A 15,271-nucleotide genomic window follows, 5' to 3' on the forward strand; every position below is an offset into this window, starting at 1 on the left:
CAACGAGCCCTATCCTTTCGGGGTTTGGTTGTGATGAGCTCTCGCTACGGGCTTTGACGGCTCGTTGTCGACCTCCCCCTTTCGAGGTATGAGCCAGGGGCCGGAGAGTCGCAGGGTTGATGGCCGCGCATTTTAGTTTTAGCCATCATTTAGTTATATTTTCTCTTTGACTGCACGTACGACTTTTGTGTTAGACATGTGAGATTTTATTCTAGAAATTTTAAAGGCTGTGTGCCTTATTTTCCCTTTGTCCAGACATTTTGTATTTGGACTTGTGAGGACTCCCAGTTCATTTATTTCAGACATTATTCTTGCTATTACCAGTACTTAGTTATAAATGAAATATTAAATCTCTATTATTTTCAATCAGTTGTTCTTGTATAATCTTTTACTTGCTTTGTACTACACCTGTTGTTGATCCACTAGAGAGATAGAAATTGTATGGTGAAACATGTATATTGACCCGTGTGGTGCATGGCCAGGTATATTGACATTTCTGGTTTAACCTCGGACTGCAGCCTTGTGTGAACGGGTGATGGCACAAGCGCGTGTCATGCAGAGTTTGGATTATTAGGTAATACGACTTAATGCCCTTGTGTGTTATAAAGAAAATCCGAAAATGGCTTCTGTATCAAAACTCAGGTTTATTGTTGATGATATAAATATTATTAGAGACACACAAGGAGCTTACAGAAGCTAGCTTCAATGCCTAATAGACGGAGTTTGAAATGAAAGACTTGGGAAAAACCAAGTTTGTCTCGGCCTGCAGATCGAGTATTTCCAGAAGGAATTTTTTCTACACCAGTCGACCTACGTGAATAAGGTCATCTGGAAAAGGTTTTTATATGGACAAACTCATCCACTGTTAGGCACACCAAGGTGTCCGGTCCCTCGAAGCTGGATAAAGACCCATTTGAACACAAAGAAAGATAATGAAGAAATGTTGCGGGCCAGAAGTTCCCTATCTTGAGCGACATTGGAGCCACTTCTCTATCTCGCCAAATTGACACAGGCCTGATATACGCATTTTGCTGGTGAACTTGCTAGCAAGGTATAGTGCTATCTCCTACAGAGAGGCAGTTGGAATGGTGATTAAACATATCCTTCCGTTATCTTCAAGGAACAAAGATCTTGTGCTATTCTATAAAGAAACGCAAGAATATTGACATTGGGTGGGCGTCATTATCGGATGCTCGCTACATGCTCTGATCCCATAACGCCAGATCCACAGACTGGTTATGTTTTCTCTGTGTGGTACTACCATTTCTTGGAGGTTCTGGTCAAAGCAGACCATGGTGACTACTTCTTCTAACCACTCAGAGAGTTATCAGGCTTTATATCGAGACCACGAGAGAGTGTATGGTTAAGATCGTTGTATACGACACCATTCGTGGGCTTCGTGTGGCCTAGCAAGAAGACGATATTACCCACTGCTCCTTTATGAGGACAATGCAGCTTGTGTTGCACAAATGAGCAGTGGATATGGCATAAAAGGAACCATGACAAAACACTATCTGCCCAAAATTCTTTTATCCACATGGCTCCAAAAGAATGGCTTGAATCACATAAGAAAAAAGTTCGCTCAGTGAATATCTTGCCAGATTTGCTTCACCAAATCTCTTGCCTACATCAATTTTGAAAATATGTCACAATATTTGGTATCGCCAGCGCAGACTTAGAAGACTATCGTCTTCAGGGGGGGGAGCAAATTCTTAAAGAAAATCCTGCAGATTGGGGCCCTGAAGGTTATCGTCATATTTCTCAAAATGCGCAGACTGAAGATTGTCATCATCAGGCTTGGACGGAGCGAATTTTCAATGCAATCCCGAAGATTGCGCCTTGAAGGACTATAGTTGTACTCTTTTTCCCTTTACTAAGTTTTGTCTCATAGGGTTTTCTTAGCTAAAGGTTTTTAATGAGGCAACTAATACAACACAAGTTTGGATCCCGAAGATCTATAGTTGTACTCTTTTTTCCTTTACTAAGTTTTGTCTCATAAGGTTTTCTTAGTTAAAGGTTTTTAATGAGGCAACTAATGCAACAAGAATCTACTAATGTCGTGTACTCTTTTCCTCGACTAGTTTTTATCCCACTGGGTTTTTCTAGCGAGGTTTTTAATGAGGCATTGACATCTCGAAGTAATGTCCAAGGGGGAGTGTTGAAATCCAAAAGTCATTTTGAGGAAACCTAAAAGACAAAATGAATGTGGACATTACTTTATTAATGTGGAATATTTATTGGTGACTTTTCATTAGTCCAATGTCTTTTTATTTTCCACAATGTATCTATAAATTGGTGGATGTATGGAAAAAAGTGGAAAAAATGAAAATTACAATTTATCTTATTCTCTTGTCTCTTGTCCATCTTTCGTTTTATTTCTTTAGTATATTACAACATTTGCCTTTATTTTCGGATTTGAATCATCTTCACTATTAAAAAAATAGTGGAGTGACCACTATTTAATTACAATCATTGATGATGTAATATGTGGTTATGATTTTTCTTTGAGTGCAGATTAGGAATGAGTGTAATACATAATGGTATAATGAGTATTAGATTTAGCATATATAACAATTACCTACATGATAATCAAAGGTTGAAACTAAAAGTAATGGTCTCTCTACTACTTTTTGCATTATAGAGTATCCAAATTCTTTTTTTTTTCTTCCCTTGTATTATTATATTTATTGTTATCATCTCCTTTTTTTTGGGCAAATGCAGCGAAAGTATGAATGTGCTAAAAACGTTGAGCTTTCAAAACTTAATTTATTTTATGCAATGATGTTAGCTCCTGCTTTATTTCGAACAAATTATGGAACTGTATGTAACACTCATTCTTAATTTTTTATTCTAATAAGTGAATTATTATTTTCAAATCAATAAATAACAACGGTAAAGTATGAATTTACAATAGAGGGAATGAGCATGTATATCTATCTCTTGAGGACTTACGTATATTCAAAGACTACTCTTAACTTCCTCCTCACTATTGATCACTTCCAATAAATTTGTACACTTCTCCCTCAAAAGAATACATGCAACAAAATTGTCATAGAAGCTTCCATCTTTATCTATATGTTAAACAGAGAATTTAGATATATTTTAGGCTATCGTATTATTAATATATAGCACATCAAAAAGATATCAATCGTTAACTTTTTTATACACGAAAAGCATCCTCTTGATGCATCATTAATGTACAGATCAAAACTACTAGATACTTTCTGGTGTATTAATAAACATCCGCTACCGTCATCAACCTCTCCAACCCTAACAACCTAACAGGCGATGACCTCGGCCTCCTCTCTGTGATCGTCTCCAGCTTCGGCGACCATGGCGTCCTCTCTCTTGACCCAACCAGCTGCTCATAATGCTTCCTAAGCTCCGGCGTGGTACAAACAGGCGACGTTGAGCCAACATCATCACCATCCTCACTCCCTCCAGAAATGGCCCCGACAAGGAACTCCGGCAAAACCCTAATCAACAGCCTCCCATCAATTTTACTCCTCACATACTCAAATGGAAACTGCGATGGCTTGTTCTTTGAGGACGACAGCATAGCTACAGAAGCGGTGGTGAGTTTGGAAGTGGACGGGAAGCGATCAAGCGGGAGCACGAAGTAGGTTTCGCCTGCAACGAGCTTTTCATCGAGGGAGAGAATGGGGAGGGGGCGGCCGATGAAGAAGGAGCCAGCGTGGCAGATGATGCGGTCATGGTGGTCGAAGAGGATGTGTCCGGCGAGGTGGTCAGGGGGGAGTAGGCGGACGGTGCCACCGTAGAAGATGAGTTTGGCCATGGAGGAGGAGGAGGAGGGAGAAGAGGGGAGGAAGCAAGAAGATGCAATAATATTGCCCATCTTTTTTTAGGGTTTGGTGTTTCCTGTGGGGGTTTTATATATGGAGGTTGGAAATTAGGCCTTTGTGTTCTCTCTCTCCCTCTCTCTCTCTTGTGTGTGCGTGTGGACTTTGACAAGTCTTGGTTTTGTTTGAAAGAGGTGGGGTTGAGGGTGTTTTGCTTGTGAGTTTAGGGATGGATTTGGTCGGTGGTCAGAGTTGAGGGCTGGTTTGAGATTTAAGGGGGTGGTTTAACTATTTAATTTGTCAACCATTTTTTGAGAGGAAGGGTCAAAGCATGCGACTTCTCACGGAGTCACGGTCATAAAATATGGAGATTGTGATGTGCATGCGTGAAAGGAGTGGAATTCGAATTGGGGCAAATTTCACACAAACCCGAAATCTTTCTTATTACAAGTGTCACGTCACCACCTAAGGGCATTTCTCAAAACTCCAGTAAGTCTTGGACTTTGTTCAACAAACCCTCCAAATGGCGCAACCCGTCCGAAGGGTAAACTTCACTAGATCCTATCCTTTATATATAAAAAGAAATTGGTGGAACTTCTAAAAACACAAAAAATTAATATGTGTTAGATCATGAGGGCGCAAAAAAAGTGAAACGTGTCATACCATAAATACACATATGTTTCCCTGTCCTATTGCCCCGTTTGGCAAAGGGTTAATGAAGAGGGGTTAAAGAGAAGGATTAATGTACTTAGCCCGTTTGATAATCCGAAGGACTAAATTATTAACCCGTTAAATAAGTTTTATTTTAGCCCTTATGATCAGTTTTAGTGTTTGGGAATAACAATGATTTAGACTATTTTCTTTATAATTAGAAGGGTTAACTCTTATTCCATCTAAATAGGAGTATTAGCAAACCCCTCATTTTGAGGGGTTAACTCATTTTAACCCCTCTAGAGGGGTTAACTTAACCCTTCTATATTTTTTATGTTTGGCAAATTATGGAGGGTTAACTCACTTTAACCCTTATATAGATTTGTTGTGTTTGGCAGGTTAAGAAGGGGTTAAGTCTCCTTAACCCCTCACTTAACCCTTTGCCAAACGGTACCTTAGAGTATAAATGTAGATCTCTAATATTGTATTCACCTAATAATTATCATCAAATTAAAGTTATTCATAATTAGAAAAAGTCTAATAATCAAATATTTTGTAATCTTTATTAGATTATAACTATCTTTTATTAAAGAAAGATCTCATAATCATATATTTAAATATAGAAATTAAAGAAAAAAATCATATAAATAGCCTCTCTACATAAAACTATGGGTTAATTTTAAAAGACCCCGACACTATAGGGGTGTCTCAGAAAAACCCATCAACTATTTTGATTTGAGAAATTCATCCTCAATTTTGAGCATATTAATACATAACCCACCTCAACTATGAAAATATGGGATCACCTCCCTAAACTTTTCTCACTTGACCCCCTCAAATATGAGTTGTGCCTTAGAAAACTCCACTCACCTATTTTAACTTGAGAATCCCCTGAAGATTGAGGTTATAATAGATAACCCTCCCAAGTTTTAAAATTCAATGAACCTCTCATGAACTCTTCTCATTTTACACCCTGAAAACTAACACCGTTAGGTCTAGTACATCATTCAACAAGTATTGACTGAGAAAAGACCAAACTAGTCCTCAATTATAAAAAATTACCCTAATTTCTTTAAAATTAGAGAAAGAGAGGAGGAAAAGTTTATCTTGCTTGTATTTTTTACAAATTATGGATATGAATGATACATCTTGTTTAGGCTATGATTCTAGTATTGCTCCTAAATTCAATGCTTTCCCCTATGCTCAATGGTGTTTTAGATTCAAATTATTTGTTCAATCTAAAAATATCGATTTATGGAAAGTCATTGATAATGCTTATATTGTGCCCACATGGGAGAAATCTAAGTGGAGCAAACATGATAAAAAGATGTTTATTATGAACAAGCTTATGTTAGAATTTTTTGATTAATATTCTTTTTTATTGGTTGTAGGTTTCTTTGTAACTGAATGACTTGATTCTCAAAAGAATATTTTAATTATTTTACATTTTAAAATGTCGCTAGGGGTTTCTCATAGTTGATGGAGGATTTCTTTAATTTTCAAACTTGAGTATGCTTATCTATAATCTGCCCAAACTTCAGGGGTTTCTCAAATTAAAATAGTTGAGGGGTGTTTTATGAGACATACACCATAATTGAGGGTTTTTTTAAAAAAATAACACTTAAGTCATATATGTAAAGTTATACCTCGGTTAAATTATATTTAAAGTTGATAGACTAGTCTTCCTCTTAAAATATTATTGACGAATTGATGAACTCCTTGATTTGACATCCTATCTGTACTAGCTGTTATAAAGAGCGGCAATTAGTTTACCTATATCTTTCTTTAAAATTTAATAAAGCACAAAACACCAAAAAATATATAACATATAAATATCTATAAAATTAAAAACTTTTCTATTACAAAATATTCTCTGCAATCTACAAAAAGTAAACAAATTATTTACAAAAATTACCTGAAATATTATATCCAATTCTCTTTGTTATATTTGATTTTTTTTCTAATGATTAGATTGGAATTCTAATGGGTTCTTAAAATTATTCTAGGAATAAACACTTAAATTCTTAAGACTGTTTTATGGATATTTTAGAACCTTATATCTCATCTAATTGTAATATTTTATTTGATTACTTCATATTGCATAATATAACTTAATGTATTATTTAGCTCATGCAAAATCTCACATGAATGGAAATCGGGTGAGTGTTCTTTAGTTCTTTTAAACAAGTCATCTAATTTGAATTCAAATTTTAAAATAAAATTCAGCCGCACCCTTATTTTGTATTTTCTATATAAGCAAAGCTCCGGAACAAGGTACCTAGTTTTGAAGGAGCAGCAACTTAAAAGAAATAAAATTTTAGAAGCATGCACGGGCATAAAGAAAAAAGAAAATTATAGAGAACAAAGAAATAAGATATATATACAAATGAAAGAAACCAAACCCATCCTTGCCAGAACAGGCAAAACACTTGTGAGAGGTAAAAGAAAATAAGTGAACCGTTGCCCCAGTTCCGACACTCGTTTGAGGGGAGAAATGGAGAGAAAAGTCAAAACACGTGTGACAGGTAAACGAAAATAAGTGCCGCATTGACCCAGTTCGGATACTCGTTTGAGGGGAGAAATGCAGAGAAAAGTCAAGTTTTTGAGGTGAAAATTGTGGAAAATGTTTCCGTCCAAATCGGGATATTTATAATTGAGAGGAAAAGAATTGATCTAAAACAAGATTGCCTCACAAGAACAACCGTATGCTTTCAAGATCTTTGCAGGAGATTGCTCATTTGTTTGTTTGCATCTTCTTAGTTACAATAAAAATTTCAAATTAACTGCAACAATTAGACTTAACAGTTTATGGAGGTTTATTCTGATCCATATACAACAAAATTAGAACATAAAGCTTCTTTTTGAGTCCATAATATATATGGACAAATTCTTTCCTCAATTTGGATACTTGATAAAATAAAGAACAAGACGTCAATATTTGTTCTTCTCCAGTTTAAAAAAAAGGGCTCGATCAAATATAGAAAAAGGTGAAATTTGGATTTTGATTTAGTAAATAAGAAGTGTATGGCTTCTATTCAATCTCAGATACACTGACTTGATATTCTTTAGCATTTATGATGATAAAAATTTGTATGTTTGTATCTTTCTCACGAACGAAGTTATTGCCAAATTGAATCAAGCTTAGCTAGCCCTCAACTCTGACCAGCCATCAAAACAACATCTAAATTTGCAATAAATGTTAAGACATAAATTTTTTTTATCAATTTTTTATTTAATGCAAGAAATTCCAGTATTTGGTGCAGTCAAATTTACAATAGAAAATATTGTGGTTGGTTTATGCAAACAGAAATTTTAATTATCATTCTCAACTATTATGATGCTAAGTAAACTGTTGTTTGTGAAGTCTAATTTACATAGAGAATACATAATACTGGAATTCAGAACTGAACCCTACAGAATACACAACCTATTTTAAATGTTAGTCAATAGGGCATCCTACCCTATTTTAACTTCAATATGTAAATGTTAGTCAAATCTAATTTTAAATGTTAGTCAATAGGGCATCCTACCCTATTTTAACTTCAAAATGTAAATGTTAGTCAAATCTATTTTTTTATCAATTTTTTATTTAATGCAAAAAATTACAATATTCGGTGCAATCAAAATTTCAATAAAAGATGATTAAACTAAAGGGGAAAAGAGAGAGATGAAACAAGCGGTGACAGGAAGGCGCATGATAGCTCTATTGAAAATGGCGAAGAAAAATAAGATGTGCATAGGAGAAGGCTCATCGGTCGACTGATCGGGTCTGGTCAGTCGATCGATTCGACAGCAAGTGAATTACAGGAGTTTCGGGTTGGTCGACTGATCGAACATGATCAGTCGACCGACAACATGCATACTACAAGGTCCGAATTCATCACTCTGGTCGGTCGACTGATGGACCCTTATCAGTCGACAAATGCACATTGATCAGTCGACTGATGATGGATCATTAGTCGACCGATATTAGGTTCCTGGGCTGATTCGGTTTTCCACCCTGTTTTGGTTTGGGTTTTGATATAAAAGGAAACACGTTTTATTAGGGTTTTTATCAAAAAATAGAGATTGTTTTGAGCACTTTGAGAGGGAGATTATTATGAGGGAGTGAGAGATCATTGGTTAGGATTATTTTGAGAGTTTGTATGAGTTTTAACCCGTTGTTTTCTCCTTCATATATTAAAATCTCCTCATCCTCTCTCCGTGGACGTAGACAACTTGTCGAACCACGTAAATTCTCTGTGTTTGTGTGTGATTTTGACCGTTCTTTTGTGAATTGCGCTCGTTAGTTGTTCTCCTCTATTGTTCGATGACTTGGTTGGTTTGTGCGCATGCTTCCGCCGATGCGCAATAATTGGTATCAGAGCTCTAGGGTTTTAGAGCTAGGGTTTGGTTTGGGTGGAGGAAATTTGGTGTTGGAAGCTTGGATCTTAGAATTCTAGGCTTCGGTGAAGATAGCGTTGCAGAGTTAACATTGGAGATCTCGCATTCCTTCTGTGGTTGGGAGTTCGTTTGGAATCCAATCTAGGGTTTAAGTTGGGTAATTTCATAAATCTATCAAGTTCGAATCTTTCCTCTACAATTCGGAGTTAGCAAGCAATGACAGAAGAAAGTGGTGAAAGTAGCAAAGCTACGACTCATACAGTTCAGGTTGCACTTCAGAATACGAAGATCAATGTTGTAAAGTATGACGGAAAAATCAACTTTGGGTTGTGGATGAGTGATGTGCATGATGCATTGAATGCTCAAATTTTGGAATAGATCATCATGGTCTATGAGAGGCCATCAAAATATGATGAGGCGATATGAGATAAGATGATCGAAATGCATGTAGGGTGATTAGATCATGTTTGGAATAAGAGTTGAAGTACGATGTTATCGATGTGATGCCTGCGGTGAAGATATAGGAGATTCTCAATAACAAGTATCTTACAAAGAGTGTTGAGAACCGTTTGTACTTACTACAAAGATTGTTCAGATTTCATATGTTAAGGGGTACATCACTTACAGATCATGTGAACAACTACACAAAGTTATTGTCGGACTTGGCGAATATAGATGAGAAGATATCAGATGAGTACAAGGTGAACATTTTGTTAGGCTCATTGCTCGATGAGGAGTATGATACATTCGTGCTCACATTGTTTAATGGTAGATCTTCCATCAACTATAGTGAAGTGACTAATGCATTGACAAATTTTGATTTGATGAGGAAGGATAAAGAATCCTCCAAAGCTAGCACTTCAGGAGAGACCTTATCGACGAGAGGAAGGAGTCCATATCTAAGAGGTGGTAATCGAGGCAGGTCAAATTCTAGAGGCTACTACCAGATTTTGAAGAACCAATGTGCTTTCTGCAAAGAACAAGAACATTGGAAAAGAAATTACCCGAAGCTCAAAGAGAAGGAGAATAGCAAGAAGAAGGGGCCAAAAGCCAGTGAGGTGAACATTGCTAAAAGTGATAACGATTCCGATGATTCTTTCTTTTCTCTATTGATTACTCCAGAGGTTAACCATGTAGATGCATAGGATTGGATGTTGGATTATGGTGCTACTTATCATGTGACTCCCCGGAGAGATTGGTTTGTATCTTTTGAGGAGCTCGACGGGGGTGTGGTGGTCATGGGAAACGATCAGTCCTATGGCATTCGTGAGTTAGGTATCGTCAGGATTTTGATGCACGATGGAGTTATTCGAGAGCTGAATAAAGTGAGATTTGTTCCTCAACTGAAGAAGAATCTTATTTCTGTTGGAGCTTTGGAAGCAAAAGGATTCAATGTGATTTTTTAGAATACTTTAGCAAAAGTTACTAAGAGATCTGTGATAGTGATGAAGGCGGTCCACAGTAGGAATCTTTATTATCTGAAGGGAAGCATCGAGATTGGCCAGGTAGCTTCAGCAGTTTTAAAGGTGGATGCGAGCAGACTTTGGCGCTACAGATTGTGTCACACAGAAGAAAAGTCACTGCATGCATTATGTAAGCAGAGGTTATTGAAGGGAGCTAAGAGTGGAAAGACTGAATTATGTGAGCATTATGTTCTTGGCAAAAAGACTAAAGTGAAGTTCGGGATAGTCATTCATAGGACGACGGGCATCTTGGACTACGTGCACACGGATGATTAGGGTCCCACCAAGACGGTATCACTTGGTGGTTGATATCGGTTCATCACGTTTGTGGATGACTACTCTAGGTGTTATTGGGTGTATATCATGAAGCATAAGAGTGAAGTCCTAGAGATATTTGTGGAGTGGAAGAGAAGATTAGAACTACAGACTGGGAGAAAGATCAAGACGTTGAGATCCGATAACAGTGGAGAATATACTTTAGACCCCTTTCAACAACTATGTCGAGATGAGGCCATAGAGAAATACTTCACAATTAGTCATACGCTGTAGCAGAATAGGGTGGCAGAGAGGTTAAATCGGTCTTTACTGGAAAAGGTCCGATGTTTGTTATCACGGAGTGATTTAGAGAAGATCTTTTATGCTGAGGTACTTTTATATGCGAGCCACCTCATTAATAGGATGTCTTCATCTGCGATTGAGATGAAGACCCCTATGAAGATGTGGTCGGGAGAGGCAGCACATGACTATGATCAGCTTAAGGTTTTTAGGTGCCCTACATTTTATCATGTCAAAACTGACAAATTGGAACCTTGAGCTAGAAAGACCATATTTGTGGGATTCAAGCATGGTGTTAAAGGATACAAGCTTTGGGATCTAATTGAGAAGAAGATTGTACTGAGTAGAGACGTCACTTTTGATGAGGCTTCTCTCTTAAAGTCTCTCAGCTCTTATCAGGTGGAGAGCACCCCGACGGAGGATGCATCGTAGATGGTGGAGATTGATGCAGCTCCATAATGTCTAGATGGGACCGTATCCATGTAGACACTCAAAAATACCAAAATACAAATGAAGGTTGCACCTCATTACAAACAGGCGTGGATCATTATCATGACGAACCTTCATCAGTGAAGATGAATCTCATTCAGAAGCTCATTTGGAAGCATCAAAGCTCGTTTTCAGATATAAAGTTCGAAGCTCATCGACGGAAATGAGAATCGATGTTCATCAGCTGACGAATTTCGTCAGTGAAGATGAAGCTCATCAGAAGAAGTCCACGAGACTTGCTAGGCAGCTAGACTCGACCATCAAAGATGAAGCTTGTCAGTAAAGATGAAGCTCGTCATTAAAGAAGAAGCTCAGCTTGAAACTCATCGAAAGATGAAGTTTGATAGTGAAAACAAAACTTCATTCGGCGAGGCACAATCTGCTAGATGAACCTCACTGTGTATTGAGGCTCGTCTTATCAGATGAACCTCACCACGCAGTGAGGCTCGTCATACCACATGAAGTTCGACTATAACGGTCTTGAAGACCCAGTCAGCCCACGTGGGCTAAATTCAGTGAGGCAGTTACGCCCCTTAACCCTACGATCAGTGCTTTGGTTATGCACTAAAGGTCTATAAATAGCCTCCAATAGCTATGAAGATGCCAACTTTAGGGGGAGATCATCTAACAACTTGAGATCAACTTTTTGATCATTAGAGACTCCAAGCAGAACTTTGGCGCACAAGTCCAAGACCCGAACTTCGGTTCTTGCAGCCTAATCCATCGTCAGAAGCTTTCGTGATCTTGATCTGATCGTCATTGGGAAGCAAACTCGACTCAATCATCGAGTGAGGCATCCTTTATTTGCACAGAGCCTACATTAAACAAAAAAGAAGTCAAATTAACCTTCTCTTCCCCTGTATTCGAGAGAGAACGATTGTAAGATATTCTTACCAAGTGATAGAACTCATTCTTAAAACAAGAATCAATTGTAGATTTTTTTGACCCTACAATCCATTAGAGTGCAGACTAAGATGACGTCTGACGAGTACAGTGATGATTTAGAGGATACAAGTTCAGTAAAGCAGGCTCAGGGACCAACGGCTCAGGTTTAGGATTCTATTATAGTTCGGAGACATAGGAGAGACATACGGTTGCTAGCAAGGTATACAGATACAATGGTTGCATATGCACTTCTGGTGGAGAAAATCGATGAGATGGTTCCTACTATATTCAGAGAGGTTGAGCAAAGTTTAGAGGCTGATTTGTGGTAGGAGGCTATGCAGGAGGAGATGGAGTCTCTTCAGAAGAACGACATATGGGAGCTTGTCAAGCTTCCAAAGGGGCGGAAAGTAATTTGTTGCAAATGGGTGTATACCAAGAAGGAGGGTATTCACGGCACTCCAGTGAGATTTAAATCTAGGTTGGTAGTGAAAGATTATACATAGGAAGAAGGCATTGACTACAATGAAGTCTTTTCTCCAGTGGTGAAGCACTCTTCGATTCGAATCTTGCTAGCTTTGGTGGCATAATATGGTTTGGAATTGGATTAGTTGGATGTGAAAATAGTTTTTCTTCATGGTGATCTTGATGAAGAAATATATATGACTCAATCATTGGGGTTTTGGGCTGCAGGAAAGGAGAAATTGGTTTGTAGGTTGAATAAATAGCTATACGGATTGAAGCAATCTCTGAGACAGTGGTATAGACGATTCGATGAGTTTATACTTGGTTATTCGTACATTAGGAGCCAGCTTGATCCTTGTGTGTACTATCATAAGTTGCATGAAGGTACGTACATTTATTTGTTGTTTTATACTGATGACATATTGGTTGCTTCTATTTCCAGATCCGCAATAGATAAAGTAAAGAAGCAGCTTTAGAGCGAGTTTGAGATGAAGGATTTGGGTGAAGCAAAGCGTATTTTGGGGATGGAGATCGGCAAAGACAGAGATAAGGGCAGAATATATTTGACACATGTGGCTTATTTGAAGAATGTGTTATAGCGGTTCAATGTGAGTATGGAGACAAAGTCAGTCAGTGTACCTTTAGGAGCCTATTTGAAGCTTTTAGCTGACCTTTCATCGAAGACAATTGAAGATAGAGAATTGATGTTTAAGACCCCTTATGTGAGCATAGTGGGAAGCTTGATGTACGTCATGGTATGTACGAGGTCATATTTGTCATAAGTAGTTAGCATGGTTTCACGATACATGCAGGATCCAGGTCCGGGTCATTGGGATATAGTGAGGTGGATTTTGAGGTACATTCGAGGTACTATCAACGTTAGTTTGGTGTTTAAGCGGGATACTAGTGGTGGGCAGCTATATATTAGATACGTAGATTCGGATTATGTTGGAGATTTGGATAAACATCGGTCGACGATGGGATATGTGTTCACTTTAATCTGTGCGCCGGTGTGTTGAAGATGCACCTTGCCATCTATAGTGGTTTTGTCGACGATGGAGGCAGAATATATGGTGATTACGGAGGCTGTTAAGGAGGCAATTTATCTTCAAGGACTTTTGGAAGATCTTGGTGTTTCGTAACGATCCGTCATCATTCATTGTGATAGCATGAGCGCTACCTATTTGGTGAAGAATCAGGTTTTCTATGCGAAGATGAAGCATATTGACGTTCGTTATCACTTCTTTGGAGATGTTCTTGAAGATGGGGATGTGGAGCTTGTGAAGATCCACACAAAAGAGAATCCAGCAGATATACTCATAAAGGTGGTCCCGAGTAATAAGTTCGATCATTATAGAAGTTTGTTGTGAATTTGTGCTTGTTGAGGCCTTTCAAGGTCATTTGGAAGAACTACGGGCGGCTTGATCCCTTAGGAGAGGGGGCACGTAGACAACCATATTAGTGTAGCCAGATTTAGAGAGACGACGCATTGGTGCTCATGTTGGTATCAGCTCAGTTTTGGAAACACTTCGCCGAGGTGAAGAATTATTGAAAACGGCGAAGAAAAAATAAGACGTGCATAGGAGGAGGCTCATCAATCGACTGATCGGGTCTGATCAGTCAACCGATTCGACCGTAAGGGAATTACAGGAGTTTCGGGTCGGTCGACTGATCGAACATGATCAGTCGACTGACAACATGCACACTACAGAGTCCGAATTCGTCACTCTGGTCGGTCGACTGATGGACCCTTATCAGTCGACCGATGCACATTGATCAACCAACTGATGAGGGATCATTAGTCGACCGATATCGGGTTCCTAGGCTGATTCAGTTTCCCACCTTGTTTTGGTCTGGGATTTGATATAAAAGAAAACACGTTTTGTTAGGATTTTTATTAGAGAATAGAGATTGTTTTGAGCACTTTGAGAGGGAGATTATTGTAAGGGAATGAGAGATTGGTTAGGGTTATTTTGAGAGTTTGTGTGAGTCATAACCCGTTATTTTTTCCTCCATATAGTAAAATCTCCCCATCCTCTCCCCGTGGATGTAAGCAACTTGCCGAACCACGTAAATTTTATGCGTGTGATTTTGATTGTTCTTTTGTGAATTGCACTCGTTAGTTGTTCTTCTCTCATTGTTTGACGACTCGGTTGGTTTGTGCGCACGCTTTCACCGACGCGCAACAAGCTCATCTTTGCTATCGTGTTCCAGCTTATTTTTGAAGTGGTTTTCTTCGATTTAGATAGTTTTGATCTCATTTTTGTTTTCCTTATCTTTCCCTCTTCTCAAATCTAGCTCATATTCTCATAATAAATACTGATGATGTTTTTGGTGCTAAGCAAGGTGGTGATCTTCATGGAGCTGATGAGAACCAACATTCTAGATCAAAAATTTAGGCAAACGTGGTGAATACAAATCGATTGAAGGACAGTGGTCTACGTTTTTCATTTGTTCCTCAACAATTTGGTGATGCTGAATGTATCTAGTTTGATGAAGAAGATTGGCGATTAGGTGTAAATGAATGGAATTCTGCTCTTATAGGCTATGTTTTTGGATTCAAAGCATCGTATTCTGCTATCA

At 38.2% G+C, this 15,271-nt stretch overlaps 1 protein-coding gene across 1 annotated transcript; it reads right to left on the minus strand.

Annotated features, from left to right (window-relative positions):
- Window positions 3,217-3,820, minus strand: LOC109850584. The gene has a single exon (XM_020420620.1). It carries the CDS (start codon window positions 3,794-3,796, stop codon window positions 3,233-3,235), a length of 564 nt encoding a protein of 187 aa, XP_020276209.1. The 5' UTR covers window positions 3,797-3,820; the 3' UTR covers window positions 3,217-3,232.

This window comes from Asparagus officinalis, chromosome 7 (assembly GCF_001876935.1).
Source record: "Asparagus officinalis chromosome 7, Aspof.V1, whole genome shotgun sequence".
NCBI classification, from domain to species: Eukaryota; Viridiplantae; Streptophyta; class Magnoliopsida; order Asparagales; family Asparagaceae; genus Asparagus; species Asparagus officinalis.

What these genes read in the sequence shown, in the direction of transcription:
- LOC109850584 (XM_020420620.1), bottom strand. Translation starts at nt 3,796, where the DNA reads ATGGCCAAACTCATCTTCTACGGTGGCACCGTCCGCCTACTCCCCCCT.